Raw genomic sequence first — 25,285 nt, 5'->3', positions numbered from 1 at the left:
TGTGCTTGCTGCCAGCACAGGTCTTTTCACAGCAGAGGTCTTTTCACAGGCAGAGTGCTCCAGGATGCCCATACGTTGCTGCTGTACCCCATGTGCTCCCTCCATGCCTCCATTGGCCATGCCACAGCCAGGGGAAGTAAGACTTGTGAAGCTCTGCTCCCTTCAAGTCACTCCTGCCAGCTCATATCTCTGGTACTAAACTCCCCATCCACTTTTTGAACCCTAATGGAGGTATGGAAAAGTTGCACCAGGGAAGTACTGCAGCTAACAAAAACTTGATAGCTGTATGTTTGCATAAGCAAATGTATTTGTGCTGCACAGAGAAGAGAGCTTCACAGAATCATAGAATGGTAGGGCTTGGAAGGAACCTCTAAAGATCATCTAGTCCAACCCACTGCTAAAGTAGGTTCACCTCCATCAGGTCACAGGAACATGTCCACTTGGCTTCTCCTTCCAGGGAAGCTGATTCCACAACCTCTCTGGGCAGCCTGTGCCAGGGCTCCCTCAACCTCACAGGAAAGAAGCGTGTCCTCGTGTTCAAGTGGAACTCCTGTGTTCCAGCTTGTGCCCATTACTCCTTGTCTTGCCACTGAGCACTACAGAAAAAAGACTGGCCCCATCCTCATGACACCCAGCTTTTAGGTATTTATAAGCATTTATAAGGTCTCTCCTCAGTGTCCTCCAGGTTAAAAAGACCCAGGTCCCACAGCCCTTCCTCATCAGAGAGATGTTCCAGTCCCCTGATTGTCTTGGTAGCCCTCCACTAGACTGTCTCCAGTTCCCTGTCTCTCTCAAACTGCGGAGCCCAGAACTGGACACAGGACTTGAGATGTAACCTTACCAGGGCAGAGTAGAAGGGGAGGAGAACTTCCCTCGACCTGCTGGCCACACTCTTCTTGATGCATCCCAGGATGCCATTGGCCTTCTTGGCCACGAGGGCACATTGCTGGGTCATGGTTAGTTTATTGTCAACCAGCACTCCCAGGTCTCTCTCTGCAGAGCTGCTCTTCAGTAGTTCGACCCCCAGCCTGTCCTGGTGTGTGGGGTTGTTCCTTCCCAGATGCAGGACTCTGCACTTGTCCTTGTTGAACCTCATGAGGTTCCTCTCTGCCCATCTCTCAAGCCAGTCGAGATCCCACTGAATGGCAGCACAACCTTCTGGGGAATCAGCCAGTTCTCCCAGTTTGGTGTCATCGGTGAACTTGCTGAGGGTACACTCTGTCCCCTCATCCAGGTCATCAATAAAGATATTGAATAAGATGGACCCCAATGGAATCCTACAAGGCAAGATTTTAATCAATTAGAAGACTTTAATCTATCTCAGTGAGATGAAAGAGTCAGTATTCAATGGAGAATGCAGGAAACGTGCCTGTGGTAGTAAAGAAACGTCTGAGCACGTGAGAGCATTTTGGAAAGCTTATGCAATGTTCCTTTTGCAAAATAATCATATACTTATAGCTCCATTTCCAAAATGCCACCAAGAATATCATCACTTGCAAATGCTTCTGGGGAGGAGGCTGCCAAATTGCTAAATATATTCTGGGCTTCAAATAGACACTTTGAACCATTTCCTTTCTATCCTGATAAATCTTTTCTTAGCCCTCTCCCAGAAGTTCAGTGACCTGCCTGAGGACGGCATCCCACTGGGTTGAGTGCTGTGCAGTAATAACTGGGGACTCGCCTCCCAGTTTTACAGACACGTGCACCATGCCAGGGGTAGCCTATGACCCTGATTCTGCCCACTTGCTGCTAACCTCCCTCAGGACCGAGCACCATAGTGGAAGGAGGGGAAACAGACACATGACCAATGTGAAGGGAGTGGAGGGGTGGGAGCACCTGCGTGAGCACTGGGACAAGTTCTGCACAGTCTGTGGGGATGGGCACTTGCTGTACAGCCTGATGTGTAGGCTGCAACGAAGGTCCAGAGGTGCAAAAACCAGCTGACATCATGATTTTTCGAGACTCATGCTTTAAAAATTCAGACAGCGTTTCGTATGCTGGCTTGCCTTACTGATGCATGGCCATCTGGCTGCAAATTAGTGCCCACACCAAGAACTTCAGATTAAAGACCTTCCAAATTCAGTGAAGAGGAAATGGTGCAACTCATGACAGGTTAATATACATAATGCATTCAAACCTCTGTCATAACCTCCCATTTCTCTTTCCCAAGGCCATCGGGGGCAGCCTAGTGGGTTTTCTGAGATCAGCCACAAAGGCATGGTGTTATCCAAGAGCTTTCCCTCATTTGTCATAGATGTCAATGGCTTTTTATTTTAACTGGTAAGGCACAGGGTAGGGAAGAAGAGTTAACAGTGAGATACGGAAAACCCCTTCTGCTTTTAGGCAGAAGCACTCATATTGCATCCCAGGCTTTAATATTTCATCTTCCCTTTACTTAACACGCACATGGTTCCACAGACTTGATGAAATGAGGGTGCAAAAGGAGGGCAGGTGCCCACATCAATCTCAACAAAGAGATCACTGAAGCACTATCACACGGACATGCTGGGCCCAAGTAACCTGCCCAGGCAGCTAAATAACATGGAACCAAATTAATCCTTTACTGCAATTTCAGTTGTACATGGCAGGAGCAGCTGCCACCAAGTTACAGAAACAGCACATACATTCTTGCTTCCAGAAGGAGAAGTAGTCTGAGTTCTCCAGATGAAAAGTAGCCTTGTTAAAGCTGGATCAATTCCCAATCCAGTTTATCCAGGGATGTAAAACTCTTCTTGCAGAGGAAACCAGTGGATATGAAAAGCTGCACATGAGTTAGCAGGATCCCTCTTTTTCTGTTGGGGTTTTTTGTTATCAACATTGGAGAAAATGCATGTAGAGCCAGTGATATCTGCAAAGGCTGGAGATAAAAATGTCCCTCAAAAAGTGAAGAAAAACAGGATTAGAAAGAACCTCTTGGGTGACCATGAGTAGTCCCTTACTACTGAAGACACTGTTATTTAATGAAGGTACACGATAACGTGCAATCACAGCTGCCATATCAAATTGCCAGTGTTGTCCATACTAAGCCTTTTGCTCCTGAGTGGTGGGGTTCCTCCACAACCTCTTCTTATGATCTGTACACTTTATTCCCTTATCCAGTTGAAATTTATTTATAGCCTATTTACAGCCATTTCTTCTTGCACAAATGCCATCTATTACTTTAACTAGTAGTTCCTCCTCATTTTTAAGAACTTTCTGGAGCACAACAGCAGCCCTTCAGCTTCACCTGGGCTGCCCTGAGCCTGTGCAGTCTGTCCCTTGTGCCAGGATCCCCTATACCTGCATCCACCAACACACCTGCATCCACACCCACTGCTTTTTTGTCAAAAGGAAACCAATAGAGGGCACTGTCAGCAAGTTTGCTGATGATACTAAACTGGGGGTAGTGGCTGACACACCAGAAGGCTGTGCTGCCATTCAATGAGACCTGGACAGGCTGGAGAGCTGGGCAAGGAGAAATCTAATGAAATTCAACAAGGGCAAGTGTAGAGTCCTCCATCTGGGAAAGAAGAACCCCATGTGCCAGTACAGGTTGGGGAATGAACTGTTAAAAAGAGCAGTGTAGAGGAAAGGGACCTGGGCTTCTTGGAGGACAGCAGGATAAGCATGAGCTAGCAATGTGTCCTCGTGGCCAAGAAGGCTAATGGCATCCTGGGGTATATTAGAAGGGCTGTGGGCAGTAGGTTGAAAGGGGTTCTCCTTTACCTCTGCTCTGCCCTTGTGAGACCCCATCTGGAATATTGTGTCCAGTTCTAGGCCCCTCAGTTCAAGCAAGACAGGGAGCTGCTGGAGAGAGTTCAGTGCAGGGCCATAAAGATGATGGAGTGGAGCATCTCCCTTATCCCTCAAGGAACTGGGGCTCTTTAGCATGGAGGAAACTAAGGGGTGACCTCGTTAATGTTTACAAATATGTAAAGGGTGGGTGTCAGAAGGACGGAGCCAGTCACTTCTCAATGATGGTCAATGAAGAATTTCTTCACTGTGAGGGTGACAGAACACTGGAACAGGCTGCCCAAATGCACTGTTGAGTCTCCTCTGGAGACATTCAAAACCCACCTGGATGAGTTGCTGTGTGACCTACTCTGGGTAGTCCTGTTCTGGTAGGGGGGTTGGACTGGATGATCTTTCAAGGTCCCTTCCAACCGTTAAGATTCTGTGATTCATCCCTCAGGAGGGCTCTGGAGAAAACCATGTCTTGCACTTACCTGCCTTCTGCAGGGAGCTGGTGGGGCAGGATAAACCCGGGGCACTGCGATATCCGTCTCGCTCCTGTGCCCGCACAGCAGCTCCACAATGCTGAGGCCCCCCAACCTCTTCCTCCCGCCCCGGGCCCCCAACCATTCGCCGTTCCGCGCCCGGCCGCCCCTGCGCCGCCCCGCGACACGCGCTCCCCGCCACGCTCTCCCGCGGCGGCGCCTGCGCGCGCGGTCCCGCCGCCGCGCCCCTTCCCGCGGAGCGCAGCAGAGCGCCAGCCCGCGCGCCGGGGGCGGGGCCTGACGGGGGCGGGGCCGCGGGGGGCGGGGCCGCGGGGGCGCGGCGCGCCCTGTCCATGGTGCGGGCGGCGGCGGCGGCGGCGCGGGCGGCCCCGCGGCGGGAGGGCGGCGGCGCGGGGCTGCATGGAAGTGATGTCCCCGCAACAGGAGCACCTCGGGCCGGGCCGCTCGTCCTCGGTGAGCGGCGAAAGCAGGGTCTTCGCCGCCCCCGACAGCAAGAAGGTGAGGCCACCCCCGGGAGACCCCGCGGGAAAGCGCCCCTCGGCTCCTGGCCGGGTCTCGGAGCACCCCGCGGAGCTACTGCGGGTCAGCGCGGCCCCAGCGGGCTCTCCGCGGCCCCATCGCGCCGGCCTGGGGCAGCGGGCTGGGCGGCACGCCGCCGGCCGAGGGAGAGGCAGCTGCTGGGGGAGCTGGGGCTGGATGTGCCCGGGAAGGGCTCGCTGCACGGGGTACCCGCGGAACTGGGGGCGCGACGTTGCCGGCGGAGCTCAGGGGCTCTGCCGCGCGGATAAACCCGGGGACCCAAGGGGGTTTGCTGCACGGATGCCCAGGGCAGGTGAGGAAGGCTGCTGCATCGTTGTCCTGGGGAGCTAGGGAAGGGTTTGCTCTGTGGTATTCGGTAGAGCTAGCAGGCTTTGCTCCGTGGATTTCCTAGTGTGTGTGTGTTGCTGCATGGATGTGCTGGGGAGATAAGGGGGTTTGCTGCATGGATGTCCTGGGAGACCTACAAGGGGGCTTTGCTAGATGAATGTCTGGAGGTTTTGCTGGGTGGATATCAGAGGGAGCTGGGGAGATTTGCAGCACGGTTTTCCAGGAGACCTAGGAGGAATCTGCTGCATGTGTGTCTGGGGAGAGTGAGGGAAGGGTTTACTAGAGCTGAGGGGCTTTGCTGGCTGCTCTCACACGTGCTTTCTATGAGATAAATATAAGAACAGCTTCCTGAAGAAGCATCTTTTGCTTTCTAAGTATTTCACTATTGATAGCAGAAGAGCATCTTCTCATCTTCAAAACTGTTTTTAAGATCTGTTTGATGTCTTGAATTGCTTTTCAGCATCTGACATGATCAAGTGTGAAGTGCTGACTTCTGCGTACAGCCAAGTACAGCTAAGTGTATCTGTTCTCTGCCTTAGCTGTGATGAGCGAGCTGTAATAACCACATTCTTCCCACTGTGTAAAACAGAAACTATGTTTTTTCTCTTTTTTTTAGCAAGTGCTGTAGTGTTTTTCTGCCCAAAGTAGAGCTGATATCTTCCTGCCTTACCAATTTTTCCTCACAATGACATTTAAATCTATGCACTGCCTTGCCTTTAGAGGTGCACAATGCTATCAACTGCAAAACAGACTGGAAGGATTAGAATGACTGGCCAGGTTACAATGTCCTTTACTAAATCTACCCACCAGGTGACATGAATTTAAGATATGTGATAGTAGAGGCTGAGCTTGTGTCCAGTCCTGCTGCTGAGCTGTGGTTGGGGCTTTACTGACTGTGGCACAGTGGAGCAGAGAGGAGTCCTGGTCCCTGTCCTCCTGCTGAAGTGTCTCTTTGGGCTGGGAAGTGATGCTGAACATTTCCTTGGACTGTGTCCATGTGTGCCATGTCCCACCAAGGCACATCGTGCTCCAGCCTGACTGCAGCCCTGGGACCTCTTCTCATGGCAGCGGCTGCTAGTGTTGAAGTGGTTACCTAGAGAGCATCTGGCCAAGATTTCTACCACACTTTGCTGCAGTTAACACCTGATTGGTTTCTGAACAGGGAGTGTGAAACACCTACACAAAGTGGTGGAGTACCTCCTGCTTCCTAGCTGGACAAGGTGATAGAGTAGGTACTCACCCTCTCCAAGTACTGCAGTCTAATTTGAGATGGCTAAATGTGCAGCTTTGATTTTTCTCGTGTCATTTCTCTCATTTTTGCCAAAGACTGTGATTCTGTGAAAGACAGAGTACTGTGTACCTTCCAGCCTGACAGAGCCCTGATGCCAGGCACCTGCCTGAAATGAGAAGGGACGCTCAAGTCCTGTGAAGATGAATTTGTTTTTTCTTACAAGTTCTACTTCACGATGCAGCATTCTGAGGACAAATATTAATGGTAGCACTTGTGTTTCCCATTCCTGCTCTGAAGAGCCCACAGCCAAAGGAACGCAGACCTTGTTTTTGCCAGCGCTGACAGGAGAGCGGGGATATTGCTTTTTACGGATCTTGGCAGCCCTTTTGGAATTCCTCAGCGTGGAGGCACATGCGGTGGGGGTACAGATGGAAATCCTCCTGCGGAGTAGCAGCTTGAGACCCTGGCTGGGCCATGCAGCATATGGCAGCTTTGTACACCACACACAGCCAGCACAGGCAGCCACCAACATCCAGCCAGCCTCTCAGCTGCTTGTCCATGGTCGTCATACTCCCTTGAGGCTACTAGCACGCCATCTCTTTGTGACTGTCTATAGAAGATTCCTACCTTTATGCATGTGCAGCGGGAGGCTAGTTCTGATTTTGCCTGAAGCTGATCTCAGTGACAGTTCAGATATTTGCTTACTGCTTAGATCCTGTGGAATCTATATAACCTTTGTTTTGTCTTCCACTTGGTGCCAAAGCATCATATTTTTTTGTATACTACAGAAAGTGTTTCCTACTACCCGAGAGACGCCACTGCTTGTACTCGTTACATATAGTTAAATGGAAGAACGTGTTGGCCAGAAAACAGTTTTGATGCGGGTGACACAGCATGTCAAGTTGAACCATTTTGTTGCAAGTCTATATTTAAAACCACCTATTTTAGTTCCTGGCACAAATATCCCCAAAGATGGGATGCCAAGTGACAACTGAACCTTTCTCCCTTTTTATTCTTGTGCCTGTACCTTTCTCAAATTAGCTGAGATTTTCTGTATTGTTCTATAGTTGTGTGAACTGCTGCTTCATCTTCCACTTGGCTGTCAAAACAAAGCTGAAGGATCACATGCTTGATGACATCATAGACCAGGATACAGCAAATGTCCAGGACTTTTTTTAATGTGTTTTGTGTGACTGTTTTAACTGTTTTTCCTGGAAACATTTCCTTTTCTTTTCTTGACAAGCAAAGTGGTTTGAACTGCTAACCTACCTCACAGACACAGGGAGGTCCTCCCTGTGAAATGCTTACAAGACATTCAAGACACCCCGCTAAAAGGTAACATTGAAGTGCAGTGTTTTCATTAATACTTTTGGAAAATTCTGGACTGGATTCCCTCTTTTACTGGACTTACTGGAGACACTGGACTATGCGTGGTTGACCTACAGAGTAGTTTTATACTGGCTGTTTAATTTAGTAACCAATACCAGTAAATTGATGCAACTCTGAAGTGGATTGAAGTAACATGAGTAAGAGTGATTATACTGATAGAGCTTATTTCTACAAATTTGTCAAAACAAACTATGCAGCAGAGATGTCTTTTATGCCAGCGTAACTGTGTCAGCAGTAGCAGCTGCGGTCATTTAACCATATTTATAAGTTCCTGGTGTTTCACTCCTCTCTTCTTAGAGGGGCTAGATTCCAATGAACCCTGAATATTTTACACAAGACAGTATTTGGTAACACAAGGAGTCACTCTCAGGATTTTTTTGCTGCCTCCTTTAAGATTTCAAGTAACTACTTACAATGTTTTGGAGGCTCAGCTATTTTTAGTATTTATGTGTACAATTTCTGCAAAAGAGTAACTGTTTTGCACACTAAGCAAGATAGTATTTATGGTTTGAGACTTGAAATATAGTATCCCATCACCATAAAAATATGGAGTTTTTATGATTCTGATCACAAATGCAGCAACAATTTACTGGCAGGGAAAGAAGAGTTATAGTTTTCTCCAACAGCATACTAAATTAATAAAAAGGCAAATTAAAGGCATTGGAAGAGTAAAGGTAGTCATACATAATCTTGTCTTACTCTGCAAAAATGAATCAAGTATGTATTTTCCATGATATTTGATGATACCCTGATCTCATGCTCTTATATATGTGTGTTTTAACATAAAAGTCATTAAGCAGAGATTTCTTCTTCCTGAAAGTCTCTGTCCTCTTTACTGTGATCTGATGGTTGCTTCCAAAATAACATCTGCTAGTGCTGGGAATCTTGACTGTCCAGGAACACTTCTGGCACTGTTTAATGAAGTGATGGACAATTCCTGTCATCCCACAGCTATATCCTTTAGCAATTTTATCTCTGATGAGAACTGAAAAAGCCCCTATTTTAATATATTAATCCACGTAGTTGGTCCTTAGGTTAAAATCACCTTGTCAGGCATGTGGTAACTTACTGATTTGAAATGGATGTGGCTCCTGAGCCTGCTTTAATTACAAGCTAGCATTAGCAGTCTGAAACAATTCAGTGCTCACCTCCTCCACATATTTAGTAGTCTTCCACATCGGCGTCTTTTGAGGTAGATGAGTGACATCTTTTGAACACATCCATATCAGTGCTTCCAAAGATTCGTATCCTAGGGAAGCATTTGGTAGAACATCTTTTGCTCCTAGATTCTTTGATCCATTTTTCTTTCTACTCTGAGATGGCCTTTAGTATCCATCTTTGTTGTGCTGTCCAGCAGCTGCTGTTCAATGATGATGTGCTCCCACCATGTTGATAGCTCTTTCCTTTTGTGCCCCTGCAATTGTTTTCCCCTCTATTATCCATCCAAAAATGGCTTTCTTTTTAGGAAAATCCTTGTAAGTACAAGTACTCTGCCAGTATAAACAAAAGCACATAGTTTTGTCACCTGCTCTGCCTTCATGGTAAATGAGCTCTCCGTGGGACCTAGACATCTCTGCTGCCTGAGCCAGCAGTTTAAATGCAGTCATCTTCTCACCCTCTTTATAAGGGCTCAGGAATGTTATAAGGGCATTTCTTGCTTTACCAAAGTATAAGAGATTCTTGTTATTTCTGGTGTTTTTAGACAACCACGTACTGTAAGTCTAAAAAATATTGGGTTACAGCATGTAGGAAAAAAAATCATTTATTGCCTCTCTTAAGTAGCCCGGTGACACTGGGGAAAGAGTGATGCCCAGTGGTCCTGGAAAATTAAGTGCAAGGTGCTGGAGGCTGTCTTGATTTTTTGATTGTTGGGCAGTTAGTTGAACTTAGCCTTGGACGTTTTGTGTTCTGTGCTTTGGTTTATGTTTGTCTAAACCAGAAATGTGTGCCACGGATAGGTTTTGTTGCTCAGACAACACGAGAACAGAGGTTGAATGGGTGAAATTCCTCATGGTTATTAATGTAGATACTCTCAGAAAGTAGAGTTTGTTAAAATCAGACTTATTTTTATTAGAAAAATGAAGCAGAGAGAGACCTGAGCCACTAGAGTACAATCCTCAGCTCAAGGTACTGGCACATTGAAGTGTTGTCCCTGTCACTCGGTTAAATGACCCAGGCAGAAATTCCAGCCTTGACCCAGTTCTGGAGCCAGCTTGTAAATCAGGAGCCTGAAATCCTTTCATCTCTGGGGAGGCTTTTACAAGGGTGTCTGCACATTGCTGAGGAGGCATTTTTGCTACATTCACCTGTCAGTCTGGAACCAAATACATTTTTCCACTATTTCATATATGAATCTCTGAAATAGACATCAGGTAATGGCATTTCCCCATCCTAAGCTCAAACCACTCTCTGAGAAGACAATTCTTCCTAGTGTTACTGGGCTCACAAACTTGCCTATTCCCTGTCCTTTGCTCAGATAAAAGGGAGAGGATTGAGCTGATTAACTCAATTTTCTTGGTCGCCTTAGTTTTCTTTTACACTCAGTGGAGAAAAACAGCCCTTCAAGGACACGGTGAACTGTGTCCTTTTCTCTCTGTTGACTGTGAAAGTAGTGCAGAGAGAACAGCTCAGGTGTGCAGGTCTGAGGCTGGGTGAGAAGAACCCTTCTGCATTTCTCTGACCACCGTGTTGGTCAGGCACCATGACCCAGCAGCATGGGCAGTGTGCTCCTGGGGAGTCCCAGCACACAACCACCGTGTTAGCCCTCATGCTCTGACCTACACCTTTGCAGTAGCTGCAGTGAAGGATCTGTTCTTTGTACACTTCTCTACTTGTAGAATACTATAAATGATGGATATCTGTTACTTATTTGACATCACAAAAGAAATAGTATCCTTTTTTTTATATATATTTCTTTAAATTAATTCATGCCCTGCCATTCTCCTTCTAAGCTTGATATAGTCAAGTGATATACACAAAGTACAAGAGAGTGCTTTATCTTCATTTCCAGTTTTTTTGGGGACATCATGCAGATGTTGCTGTGTGTTACTTTGGTTTTTTTTTACAGAATGGGGATTAATATGGTAACTTGGCAATGTATTAGTTTATCTAAATTCCATATAATACCAGTATCCCCTTCAGCTGCAAGGCAAAACTAGTTGAATACTGGCAGTCAGTAATAGACTTTTCCTCCAGCCGATGACTTCTGAGATACTGGTGAAAGTTTCACTGTAATCCATAGGGGTTCTCATTCCTGAGGCGAGACAGCATATTTTCAGTGATGCTTTGCAAGGTCACTGTCCTCAGCATGTTTGGCTGATCTGCTCACAAACCTACCATCGTAGTTTACAAAGCAGTGTTTCAAACTGCAGGTCTGATCATTATCTAGCGTAAATTCATTCTTTTGAAATCTATAGCCCTATGTCTCTTTATACCAGATGAGGAACTAACCAAACACTAAAGGATACCACCAGTGCAACAATTGAAAACCCAAACTTTTTGTTTCTGTTAAAAAAGCAGTTGAGACAACCACTACCAGAAATGCAGAAAGCATGAAGTTAAGCCTGAACTGGAGGGGACGGGGGTGGGAACTCAAGCTTTTGCATAGGAAGATGGCAAAAATAACTCTAGTTGGTCCTGACTGATACAACATTATCATCTTTGCATCTGGCACATTGTAAACATTCATTATGGATACTGATTTTACGATACATTTCACATGGGTGTGACTCAGCCCGCAAGTATGAAGGTTTCCCTCTGTGTTGACCTTTCTAATATTTACTTGAGAAAATGGGAGGTTATGATGTGGGACACATGTTGAGAAATGTTCCTCTGTGTCCCACACTTAGATAATTGGTCATTGCGCCTCCTTTTGCTCCCAAACATCTGCTCTCGCTACAGCTGTCCAGGATGTAGCTCCTCTGCTCTGCATTGCCAGGGTGATATCTTTGCACATGTAAACGCAGTGAAGCTGAGGACAGCAGGCATCTGAGTCTAACTTAGCCAAAAAATAATTTGTCCTCTTTCTTCTCAAAGTAAATCAATTCAAGTCATCGTGATAGTCACTTATTTTCTCTTCCCAATCTCTGTACGTGTTAAAGCAAAACCAAAAAGCCCCTTCCTGTTTGTAGTCAGTGTCTCTGTGTAATGTTTCTGTTTGCATACAACTGACTTGACTCACTTCGCTTTTGCTGTGAAAAATTTCCTTTTCCAAATCGCCTCCGTGATCTTTTTGCATTTTAAGACTTTTTTTTTGTAAGCTTTGTTTAATAGCTGTATGAAGAGACTGCCTGGAGGGACTGTGGAATCTCATCCTCAGAGATAACACAGTCCTGGACTGGAGGTGGTCTGGAGCAGCCTGCTCAAATGGGCCCTACTCTCAGCAGCTCTAGACAGGCTGGACCAGGGATCTCCTGGGAATTCCCTCCAACCTAAATTATTCTGTGACTCTCTGCCAGTCATTTGAGCTCTTACTAAACTTGCTGCAGTTCTAATCTTTAGCTTGGTCCTCCGATACTTAAGTCAAGACTGATATCTCGTTGCCACAGGCACTGTTCAGTGCTGCTAAAACAAGCATGAAAAAAATTGACATAATTGAGAAAGATTTTAAAACTGCATTTTTTCAATGGCTTCTTTTTCAGACTTGAGGAGCCAAAGGATTTAAGATCTCTTTGAAAACATAACCAAACCTCCACTGTATTTGCAGGAGCTGAGATGCTGTAGTTCTATCCACCCCCTGAAAACCACCTGCCCAATAATTAGACTTGCAGTAAATTTCCAATTGGGATCTGATGCTTTATATAAACTCCTACAGAATCTGCTAGTTGTGTGAAATCTGTGGCTTGTCTTCTGTAGGATGGTAGCCTGCATTGTTACACAGATCTGTTTTTGCCTTCATATTTGTAGATACATTATTTTTAAAAATGCTAACAGCTTCTCAGAATCACACAATCTCAAAAACTGGAAGGGACCTCGAAAAATCATCTAGTCCAACTGCAGGTTCACTGTCAGTAAGATGAACTTGATTTCATTCACTAAAACAAATTAGAAAAGTATTTTCTTTCGTTTTCTTCTTTTTTTCCTCAAAACTAGAAAAATGTGAATCTATGTTGTTAGTAACCTATTGTTTTCTGATGCGATAGAAGACAGATGAATGTTCCCAGCCTTAATTTATCATCATCAGAGGGTTATTTTTTGATGAAAGAAAGAGGGAGAACGGGATAGTTTTTAGAGGTGAATTGAAAACACAGAGTTGAATTTATAACAATTGCTGCACCATAGCTGTAACTGACAAAACAAACAAGGAAGCACTACACAAATAAAGGGGGGACCAAAAAAATGGCACAGTAACAAATGCACTGCAATGAGTAAAAGAAATGCACTTGTCAAAAGCAAGTAAAGCACATAGAGTGCTGTAGAGTTCAATTTCTCTGAGGGGAACACACTGTGCACCTGCCCAAACAAGATGAGTGCCACATCCAGCACATACATTGTCAGGAGAATCAGTTGTTCCCTAACATGGCCATTCCTAGTAGTCATTGGTTATTTTTAGTATAATCATGAAGAAAGTCTTGCTTTGCCTTTAGCTGGGAACTGAGCTCCCTGACTGTCAAAGGTTCACCTGTTTGTGGCCTCTCAACAGTTACCAAGCTGGTGTAGGATACTGCTCCAGCATTAGATACTGTCCTGTCGGAGTCTCAGTAGGACTTCAACCCCTGTCCTTTTGTTCACCAGTTTATTCTGAAAAAATATTTGAGCTAAATAAGGTAACAGCCACCCTTCTGCTGAGGGGTCAGTGAGAGGAGAGGTCATGCACCTTGGCAGAAGGCTGCACAACCGGTTCTAGAGAGCAGCTCCAAAGTTAGGGCCAGGACAGTCCTGTTTCTGGCTGCATGAGGGAGAGGATACAGTGGTGAATACATTTGAGTGCAGGGAAATGTATTTTTGTCTCCTGAAGGTGCTTTTGAAAATTTCTACTTCTGGGGAAAACTGCTGTTTTATTTGCTCACTGTGTTTCATCAACTTCACTGTGTTCCCTTTATAGCTACTGACATTTTCATCTCTTCATTATGCTTTGTCTTTATTTTTTCCTGCTCCATTCTCTGTCTTTGAGGGTCTCCTTTTTACCATTCCCTTCCTAGTTCTGTACTAAGAACTGCCTCTCACATTCCTATTTCACCCCATACATAATCAGGAATAAAATAAATGGCATTTTTGACTACTGACTTAATGCTCCAGCTAGATTACTAGGGAAGGAAAATGCCCCCATCTCTAAAGATTTGGAAAAAAAGAGGTAGCCCAATGTATCACATGAAGCTAAGTGGGTAGAATCTAAACCTTAATTTATGGTCACTATGAGACCTGATGCAGAAATTTTTGAAGCATTTTAAATTTGATTCACCATATGAGTATTTGATAAATTTAAAGCACAATAGATTTTTAGGGGACAAAAAGTGGTTGAGGACAAGCTCTAAGTGTTTATTTCATGTATGCAGTGAGCCTGAGATATCTGTGAAGAGATATCAGTTTTTCTTTATCTCTGGCTTTCTGATCATGTTCTTATTTTTCTCAGTATGTGATATCTTACCACCCTTTTCCTCCTCCAGGGTTGCTGATGATGCTCAATAACTGATCCTTTTTCCCCTTTGCTGAAATTGGAGTCTGTCTGTGACGAGTCAGTATGCATGCAATTGTTGTTCCAAATCTCACCTTTGATTTCATCTTGTTTCTCTTTCCAATCAGAAAATGAAGAGTTTGGCTCAAAGACGCCAGTCTGCACCATCTTTGATCTTTGTCAAAGCACTTAACAGATCTCGCTCGGTCTCAAGGTGAGTCACTGAGTTTTTCTCATGGTACCATTTTGCAGTTTCTCAGCCCAAAACTTGAAATGTTTGTGAGCTATTGTCCACACCATGTTGTCAAACATGATCCAGGCTGCCTGGTAGCTACACAACTGAAGAGCAGTGATAGGTCTGATCTCCTAGAGGGGGTCACTGATCTCTCCCCAGTGCTGCCACACCAAGCTGTTTATACCCAACTGGGAAAGCAGAGCTGCTCCCCAATTTGTAATTGAGCATGCAACAGTTGGGCTGCTCAGTTCTAATTAATTTGTGGCTGACTGTGATTGCCTGCTGGTGAGATGGCATAGGCCAAAGAAGACAAATGGTTCCTACATTTGCCTTCTGCAATGCCAGGCAGAACCGAGGAGTGGTTGTTGTGGGATTGTATAATCTAAGCTGAGCTAAGTTTCTGTTGTGTTCTGCTATGTGGTACAGGCTCTCTGGGGCTCTGGAAGCACCTGCTGGTTTGGAACAATGTTGTGGGCCAGGATGTGGTGGTCACAGCCTTTTCCCATCCAGCATTAGCACTTGTGTGGGGGTGTGTAGCTGTGAAGAGTTCAGCATTTTTTGTCTTCATCTTCTGCCGGGATCAGCCATTCCTTCTCCCTCCTTCCTCCAACATAAAGCTACCACAGAAACGGGAGTTTCTATGAAACTAGTCCCCTGTCCAGCCCCAGCCCTGACCTGCCATTTGAACCACTCTGCATGCATAACTTTTGTCTTCCTGCACTACAGTTCATTAGACTTTAAACTTACAAAACGTGTTTATTGAGAAGTGAACCATCTGGTAGGCTGTTAATGCTTCCAGCTGTGTAGAGCTTTTTATGAAGAAACATTATTGAGGGAAATTTAAGTATGGCTTTGTAAGGAATATTTTTTCCTACTCTGTGGTATGTTAAGTAATGAGCATGTGAACTTTGGAAAGGTTTTTGTGTTTGATCTAGCTAATACCTGGTTTCATATTTGTCATCATAGAGAATTCCACAGTATTTCAGAAACCTGTGAAAGCATTCTGTGAAAACATCAGAGTTGCAAAATAGGAAATGAAAATAAGTTGAAACTACTTGCAGGTCTTTTTGCTGGCCATGACACAAAAGAGGAAACTTAGAAATGAATTCCTAAAGGCGTTTGCGCCTTTTTGTGTAGTCTAGTGGCCTGAGCTTAGGACTGAGAGGCAGCAATGTGTGTTCTAGTTCTGTCTGTATAATTTCTTCTGTGGCTTCTCTCTGACTTTATTTCCAGATCTTTAAGATTAATGGGTATTTTGTAACCCCTTCAAGAGAATACTGAATTTCTTTAGATTGTTTGTACTACCATGTTTATTCTTTATTTACTATTATAACTTCATTGTATTTGCAGCTATGTTCAATTGTTATACCAGCTTTTTGGCATAAATGACATGTTCATAACTGAGGCTATGAAATTAGAGATGGACCGTTACTATGGGGAATAGCAATAACTGGAGACTACAGGGGACAAGAGATGGTATCTCTCAGCTCTTTGGACTTCACAGTTTCGGGCAGTTTATACCTTTAAGTCTCTATAAAGTCTCTTCAAGCCGTCTTAAGTCTTTCTCCTTGATATTAAGAGAGTGAACTATATTTAGTGCTAATATTTCAGTCTTCAGTCACTTAACCTGCTGGGCTTCAGGCAGTAACATTTTTCTTCAATTCCACTTTTATTTTCTTGTTTGTTTTATGGACTGCCCTGTATCCATCAGGAAATGGATACAGATGGGGAGACACTGAGTGAGATACTACTCAGCATGTTCATTTTCACCTAAGAATTTTATGCTTCCTTATGTGTAAATATGTCTTAAGTTCCATAGCCTGACCCAGAATTATTTCCAGATCTGATGTGTGGAAGGATTTTTTTGTAAGGCCAGTTGGCAGACACTTTGTGGTAGACAGGACTGAAGAGGGGCAAACATTGCCTTGTTCTGCAGCGAAGGTGAGGCTTTGCCCACCCAATGGACCCTGCCTCTTTCGCAGCTGATGGATGCTGTCTCAGCCATGTCTGTCCTCCGTCTTTGGTATGCAACAATTTAGCTGCTCCTCTTTGTTTTGAACTGAAGTCTGTGGCCTTAATGAGAGCTATCAGGTGAAGTCTGATGACTCTGGAGCCAGAGCATATGAATTTAGCTTCATAGAATGATTTGGGTGGAAGGAATCTTGACAATCTAGTTCCACCCCCCCTGCCATGAGCAGGGGCACCTTCCACTGTCCCATATGTCTCAAAGTCCCATCCAACCTGTCCTTGAACACTTTCAGACAGGTGGTATCCACAACTTCTCTGGGCAACCTGTTCCAGTGCCTCACCACCCTTCATAGTCTGTCAGTTAGAGGGCAACACTTTGGATGGTTTATTATTGTTCACGGGAGCAGTAATTCTCACCTGTGCCTGACTTCCTTGTTTGGCTGTGCAAAACACATTCCTCTTCATTGCTAAACTGATGGATGACTTTGAACTTTCCACTCGGTTTGTTGTGTAAATGCTTAACTCTTGTGAAGTGCTTTTTCTTAAAGCAAACTGAAGAGCAACAAAATGACTTTTCATGTTTTCTAATCTCCTCCAAATGTTTTATTTCAAACCTGTCTCAGCTCTTAGTTCCCCTTCTTGTAGACACAGCCAGCCTGCAAAATCCATTATTCTCCTCTGGCAGTGAACCTTAATAGTGGGACTCTGTAACACTTACTTGTTAATGGTTGATTAATGACTCGTAGATAATAAAGCTCCTATCTGAAGTTAGCAAACATCTGTGAGGGATTTATATGAATCCTCTCACCTCAGCAGCTGGCTCACCTCAATATTTGTTGAAATTAATGAACAAGTGCAAAGTTTAAAAGGGCAGGAAATACTTAGAAGCACAAGTCAGTTTGTATTTTTATACCACTTTATATGTCAGGTGTCCATGTTTATATACAGGGTGCTTTCAAAAAGTGTGGTGGCACTCACTTCAGACAGACTTACTTTAGGGCATTTTAAAGTTTATTAATGACTTTTATTCAAAGTAACCATTGTGACATCTGGCCACGGCTATTAAGCATTCAGAGGATCAAGGTTCTTTTAATGGCAGTGGTGTAGCTGTGATGACGTGAGGATGTGAGTGAGAGCAAGACGATCTAGCAGGAAAAAGCAGGCACTTATTTGTGCAGTGGTCCTCTTCTTCAGTCTTGGAAAAGAGGCAAATCTGAATGTCCTGTGGACTGAAATGCTTGTCGTCTTTTTCTTCAGCAATATAATTTGGTTTAACGAAAGTTAAGCCTTCCTTACAAATCTTGCCCTGCCACGTCAGTCATATAAAAATAATTGCAAAGTATTTGGCCTACAGAAGAATTCTGGGATGGCTGTATGGCACGATGGTACACAGATGTACAACCACACTGCAATCCTTGCCTCAATCTGCCGCAACTGCGGGCAGCAGAGGAACGTAGTAAAGAGTCACAGAGTCTCAGAATCTTAAGGATTGGAAGGGACCTTGAAAGATCTAGTCCAACTCCCTTGCCAGAGCAAGACCATCTAGAGTAGGTCACACAGGAACTCATCTAGGTTGGCCTTGAATGTCCCCAGAGAAGGAGAGTCCACAGCCCATCTGGCCAGCCTGCTCCAATGCTCTATCACTCTCACAGTGAAGAATTTTTTCCTTGTGTTTCTCTGGAACCTCTTATGTTTCAGCTTGTACTCTTATGTTTCAACCCCTTGTCCTATCAGTGGCCATCATTGAGAAGAGACTGGCTCCATTCTCCAGATATTGTAGTGGATTTGGGGCACTTACTTTCAAGAGAACAAAACACACAGGCTATTTGTTGCCTCCTTTTCTTGCTTCTCTTTGGGTTTTGTTTTTTTTTTTCCTGAACAGTTTTTCTTTGCTCACAAAATAGTGATAAATAGGCATGTCAGGACTATTTCACAGCATCAGATGTCCGGACTATTTCACAGCATCAGATGTCCTCTTTGGAAGCACTTTGAGCAAAGTTTTTCTACAAATAGGCTGGAAAAGTAAGCTCTTTATATTTTTCTTGGCTGATACTCAGATGCAGGAAAAATAAATGATTGTTAACTCCATTAATGTGTATGAAATCAGCAAAGTTATATGTGGCCCTGGACCTGTTCTGCAGTTGTAATTTTCCTCTTACTTTTTCTTGGTATCCTTTAATGAAAACTGCACAACTTAATGATATACTTCAGTGCGACACTGGGCTTGGAACAGACGTGTTTGAGGCCTGGATTTAAGCGTCATATATTGTCATCTCAAAATAATTGACATAGAATAATAAAGGCTTGTTTTAAGATAACTTTTCAGCCTTTGTTCAACTATCCCTCAAAACAATTGTCACCTGTGATGAAGCCTGAGCTACCGAGTTTCTGTTCTGTGTTGGATATTTCAAATTCTGTGCTGTGATTGCTGTCAGATTCTGTTTGCAATGCACAACTCATCACATCTTTTAAAGTAATCTTTTTACATGCTGCAACATCAATATAATTTCAAAATTTCTGAGTCTGCGTGACCATTTATAGATATGTGTCTCTGCACATTAAAGGTGTTAAAGTGTCAATAATGAAACTACTCTTTATTACAGCATGAAACATGTTCACCATGTTATTTGGTGTAAGCTAGAAGCAAAGGCTGTTTTTTTTTTTTAAAGCAGAATTTTAAAATAGTTTTATGAACAAATCTTTAAAGAACCTAAAAAGGAAGTATCTAAAAAGTCTCACCCCACCAATTTTATTGTATGGCGTTTATGACTGAAGAAGTTAAAAACTAGGGATTTCATGTTTCCAAGATGGCTTTTACTCTTCTGTACATGGAAGCAGTGTTGTGTCATTCATGGAGATGCTGCTTTTCCTTCTCCCAGTGCACAGTAAGTGGTTCTGGCTTGTCTTCTTCCAGGGGTCCCATGCCAAATGCTAAATATCCCAGATAACGAAGATCATATGTGTAATCTAGTAATAGATTCCACTTGGCGCTAGTCAAATACAGAGTGTTCCCAAAGTCTTGGACATTGTGTTTTCAGGGTTTTAGTCAGAAGGTATGTGGATGATCCAAGCTATGTGACTAGATGAAGACAAAAATAGAGACTATTAATGAATGTAAATTGCCAGAAGGCCTTAACTGTCTCTTTTTCATAGAGAAGATGAGTATGCGGTCTTTCAGGCAAATCTGATTTCAGGGAGAAAGGGAATAAAAGTTCATTGCAAGTAACTGACTTGTTAAGTAGTTATTTTGGTTGTAATATTTTTTCTCATTCTTCACGTGTTTCCATGGTAGCAAATAATTTTGCCTAGCAAAATAATCTCCATGAGGCACATTTGATTGGTGAGGCTCAGCACCTTGGTGTGGTACTGGGGTATTGAGAGGGAACGCCTGCCATCCCATTAACACAATTTTATTTACCCACAGCCATTTTATTTACTGTCTGTCACAGGACAAGGCCTTTATGGGCAGGTGGCCCTCAGCCATTACGTTGGAGGCAGGTGTTGCTCTCACACAGTCCCCTGGGGACTATTACAGCATTGTTGGAGTGTGGAGCAGGGATGGCACCCACCCAGCTGAAGCACAAATCCCACTAAACAGAGTTTCCTAATGTCAGGAATTAAGGACAGGCCCTGTTCATTTTATCTTGACTTGTGATATTTCACAGCTTTTTCCATAAAGCTCCAGCAGTCACATGTTTATAAAAAAAAATCACAGTTTCACTAGAAACCAAGTTTTTAGTGTTCAAGGTGGAGGGAAAAGTCCTCTTCTTAAAAACTCAGTCAACAAAGCAAGTGAAAAGGGTTTAATTTTTACATTTGATTCAACCTCAAAACTTCTGATCAAGGGTTTGGGGTTTTTTTGTGAGATTTTCCATTTCATTGAAAGTTTTGACGTTTTGACACGTTATACTTGTTCTGAATGGGCAGAAATCTCTGAGAACTCCCCTAGATTTCTCTCCTCAGTATGTCGTGTTTCCCTATGTAAGATCAGGACACATGAATTTTGAGAAAAATAGTGATTTTTTTTTTCTTTAATCCCACCATTTTGTATCACATTGCTCATCCTTTTTCATGAAATTGCCCAAATTTAAAATAACTTGTGATGATATTGTACAAGTTGTCATTTTTACAGTATTTCTAATTCATGCTTGATTGAAGCTAATTATGACACAAGAGTATTGTTTCCTCAAACCGTGTGCTTGAACGCAAAAGTTATTTTTACATAGCGATAGCTGGAGATAAAATTTTATTAACTGTTAACAAGGAACAAAGTGAGCTTTCTGAGGCCTCAAATGGCCTTTTAACTCAGAGATTGGCATTCCTGTACTCCCGCTGTGTTTCTTCTGTTTTGTTTTGTGTGAGAGCATGTGTGTGTATGTGTGCATATGTTTGTTTTTGATAAAACCCATCAGTTCTTCATTTAGGACATACAAAATGGCTTATAGCAATGTTTGTACATCTGGAGATTGAAATGAGCTGTGGCTCTCAGAGATATGTTGCCTTATTATTAAAAGGACTAGAAGTAACATGAAGGAAGGCTTGGAAGCAGGGTTTTGGAGGGATTGGAGTTTAAATGAGGGATTAATTTTACAATAAGTGACTAATAGTTTAACACTAGTGCTTTAAGCTTTTGGACAGAGTTGTGACAATTTTCAGATGAAGACAATGAGGGGCACTGCTCATTGAGATGAGCACAGGGCTCTGCTTGAGCAGATGTCTCACTGGCCATATGTGCTTTTGGCTGTAGCCTGTTTGGGGGGCTTTTTGGATTAGGCCATGAGTTCTGGCAGAATGCAGCTGTTTTCCAGCCATTGTGTATCACTGATTTTAGACAATAAAATCTTTGCCAAATGACAGTCTGGCCAAGTAGTTTGGGCAGCAGCATACCTGAGGAAATCACAGACTCACTCAGACTGCTTTGTGATTGTTTATCTTGTGTAAACAAGCAGAAAGCCTCTAATGAGGTGCAGACTGATGTGCAGCCTCTGGTGCTCTCACCTCTGACAAGGGCCAGCATTAAATACACATTGAACTCTCCTCCTATGCTGGCCGATACAGCATATCTTCTCCTGGTCCAGTTGCTTCCCCATGGTACACAAAACTGCTGGTGAGGACTTTTCAACCACATCACTGGAGGAACAGTCTGTTTCGATTTCTTCCATGCCTGTGTCTTAAGTGTTTGAACACCAGGTGCTAGATCCAATAAAGGATAAGAAGCCTTAAGGGCAAGGAAATAGTTTGGGTACCTGAATCTAAAACTGTGACTTATCATCTCAGTGGCTTCCTGACCTCCCAAGTGTCTCTGTTCCTTAGGCACTCTCCTACTGACCAAAAAGCTCTGCATACACCTTAAGTTGGGCTTTTGCACATCCCAGTACAGCATGACTGTTGGCAGTACTGAACAGGTCTGTCTCAAAGAACTAACCACTACTTTGTGGGAGGCTCCCGAGAAGCTCCATCCACTAGTCTACAGACCTTATTTAACCTACCTGGGCAAGAACAAGGACCTCACAAAATGCCAATGTTGCTCTCTTTTAAACATCTGAGTCCACTTTTCTGGAGTGTTTTTAGTAATTGTTTAGGGCAGTGGTTTCCAAACATGCAAATATCAGGGCTGAAGTGGGAAGGAGTCTGGTTCACTGAGGGTTTTGGCAATGAGAGGCCATAGTCTGTGTTGCGACCCAGGTTTGGGATATCTAGTAAGCTTAGTGTAAGCTATGGTAGGTGGTTCTGGCCTGTTCCTTAAGTAGGCCTCCAGAGACCACCACTGCTCTTGAGCCATAACAACCTGCACTTGGACCACAACAACCCCATGCTCACTACAGGCTGGGAGCAGAGTGTTTGGAAAGCTGTCTGGCAGAAAAAGACCTCGGAGTGTTGACAGCCAGCTGAACATGAGCCAGCAATGTGCCCAGGTGGCCAAGAAGACCAATGGCATCCTGGCTTGTATCAGAACTAGTATGTCCAGCGACACCGGGGAAGTTATTAGCCCCTTGTACTTGGCCTAGGTGAGGCCACATCTCAAGTACATCTCAAGTCTTAGTTCTGGGCCCCTCACTACAAGAGGGACATGAGGTGCTGGAGCATGTCCAGAGACAGATAATGAAGCTGGTGAAGGGTCTAGAGAACAAGTCTTACAAGGACTTGTTCTCTCGGCTAAGGGAACTGGGGATGTTTAGCCTGGAGAAGAGGAAGCTGAGAAGAGATATGCTCATTCTCTACAACTACCTGAGGGGGAGTTGTAGTGAGGTGGGGGTCTATCTCTCCAGTAATGAATGATAGGACAAGAGGAAATGGGCTCAAATTGTGACAGAGGAGGTTTAGATTGGACATTAGGAAAAACTGTTCACTGAGAGGATTATTAAGCACTGGAATGGGCTGCCCAGGAGGTGATGGAGTCACTATCCCTAGAGATATTCAAAAGATGCATAGATGAGGTACTGAGGGATATGGTTTAGTTTAGTGATGGGCCTAGCAGTGTGATGTTAGTGGTTGGACTTGATCTTAAAGGTCTTTTTCAACTGTAATGATTCTATCATTCTATGATTCTATGCTCTTTGCAAAACTACTGACCTAGAAATTGGTGTGCTTTGAATGGAAGTGAAACACCTAGGTTTGTCTGTCTGCCTCCATAGACAATTATCTGCTACTTCCTAGGAGAGTGATGTAGCTACTAAAGCACAGGGCATTTGGAGTGAATGGAGACTTTCCTTCTCCCTCCCACAGTGGAAGATGGGCCACTGTGCAGAAGGACATGCAATGTTCCTGGAACCAAAAACTTCACAGGAGTGAGCTTGGCTCTGTAGATGACTGGTAAAAGTGCTCACCTGGGAGGGGAAAAGCCTACGTCTGTTCCCAGGATTATTTTTGCCGATCACCCACTGGCACATTCATGTTCAGCCCGTCCTGTCCCCTAGCTGAAAGTGTCTGTGAGTACTGAGATGAGTGTGCTGATTTAGGATTGTTGGACAATCTATAGGGAGCCTGTGCACTGAATGCTGACTGTGTTTGGTTGAAGCAGGTATCTGGGTATGTCCAGGTGCATCCTCGGTATTCATGGCAGGATTATTCAGAAAATGCAGAAAAGAACAGTAAAGACCCTCACCTCATTGAATAGGTAGAGCTGAGATGTTTTCATCCACCTTCCTTTCCTCTCTTCCCTCCTCATGTTCTGGTAGTAAAATGGATCCAGTATTTTGCAAGGCATCTCACTTTGTCCAGGCCTCCACTGGAAACACATTTGGTTGCCAAAATGCTTGGACTAAGCAGACTCACACTCATTCCCCTCAGATTTGTTGTCCGAGAGCAGGACAGGTTTGCCAGTGGGAGGTGTATCAAGTGTGACATGCATTTCTACAAAGAGGTCTCTGATCAGCATGCACAAGATCTTCTGGTATATTAATGGCTCAAATAAACATGGGGAAAAACGTTGTCGTGTGAAAGGCTCTTGTGTTTTTCCTTCCTCCCAGTTGCCATTCTTTGCAGGTAACTGGCCCATGCCTGCTTCTCCTTTTTGTAATTACCATCAGATGCAGGGATGTTGGGAATCCTCTAACAGCCTTCTTCCCCAGCTCAGATCACTGGTGGAATAGAAAACTCTGACTAACTTGCCTGAGGAACTATCTGAAAAATTCATTGAATAGGTAGGCAGTTAGTTGTAGGAGAGCAAACAGGTGCATTGGCTGCAACTAATTTGTCTGCTGGCTGTTCATAAGGAAACTGGGTCATTACACTTGCAATGGCTGGCAGTGGCAGGCATATCAAGTAATCTCTTCACTGTAATAGGATAATTCCCATGCTGTAGTACTAGTATCAAAATATGGTTTAAAGCCCTGGAGGCAAACCAAAGCCAGATTTGTTTCTGTTACAGCTGGGACAGGTGCAGTGAAGTGACAATCCTGTCTTCCATGTGGCACCCATATTGGTCGTCCCTTATAGGGAAGTGGTCTTTAAAAGCTGAAGCCGGTACAAGGGATGGGCTGATCCTCCCTCCACATCTAGAGTGGAGCTTTGTGGAGCTCATGCCACAACATCCCATAGTTGTGGGGATACAGGCGTGGCTAGGCAGCCACGGCATCAGGGAGGATAAAGAGTCGAAGGGGCTTATCTTTTAAAGGCAGTACTTGCAGCTATTTATAGGTCACTTTGTATGTGATTACTTTGTTTATAATCAGCAGGCTTTTTTCCTGAAAAAGGTCAGTCAGGGAACAGTAGCTGCTGGATTCCAGATTTCCTTTACCTGGCTGCGTATTTGAAGTCTTGCACTGTTTTGAATACATTTGTTTTCCCTAAAAACTTGTTATTACCTAACTCAGGCTCTACCCAGGTGGCACAAGCTGAGGAAGGGAAGAGCCTAGATGAATTACTTCTTGAAGAATGGGAAAATCAAACGGTAAAAGGGAATGACTGTTCAGCAATGTGACTTGGAAAGATCATGAGCAGTGATAAACCTATGCAGTTACCTAGAAAATGCTGTTTCCCTGTTAAAAGGACGTGGTCACACAAGTGCCCTATTCTTGCCCAGCCTGTGTAACATGTAGCTGCAGGTGACAGGTTAGGCAGATACATGCAGACTCACTATCAGCCATATGCGATAGTCCATAAGGGATCTCTAAAGATACCCACACCAATCTCTTCACCTCATCTGCACCTCAGCTTGAATTTACGTGTATCTGCAGAGGTCTGCAGCATGTCCTGGCTATTTTTGGTAGACCAGAGTTCCTGGCTATTAAATGACCCACACTGAGCTCTTACAATACAGTTTG

The 25,285-nt window shown here is 44.1% G+C and overlaps 1 protein-coding gene across 2 annotated transcripts in view; it reads left to right on the top strand.

Annotated features, from left to right (window-relative positions):
- Positions 1 to 4,616: 4,616 nt before the first annotated feature.
- Positions 4,617 to 25,285, top strand: part of ARHGAP20 (Rho GTPase activating protein 20) — a 62,668-nt gene continuing 41,999 nt past the window's right edge. For both annotated transcript variants that reach the window (XM_062020408.1, XM_062020407.1), the window contains exons 1-2: positions 4,617 to 4,715; positions 14,446 to 14,531. In XM_062020408.1, the coding sequence (XP_061876392.1) occupies positions 4,617 to 4,715; positions 14,446 to 14,531 (185 nt within the window). The remainder of the gene's footprint in view (positions 4,716 to 14,445; positions 14,532 to 25,285) is intronic.

Source organism: Colius striatus, chromosome 1, assembly GCF_028858725.1.
Source record: "Colius striatus isolate bColStr4 chromosome 1, bColStr4.1.hap1, whole genome shotgun sequence".
NCBI lineage: Eukaryota > Metazoa > Chordata > Aves > Coliiformes > Coliidae > Colius > Colius striatus.
This window is presented reverse-complemented; position numbering and strand designations above follow the sequence as displayed.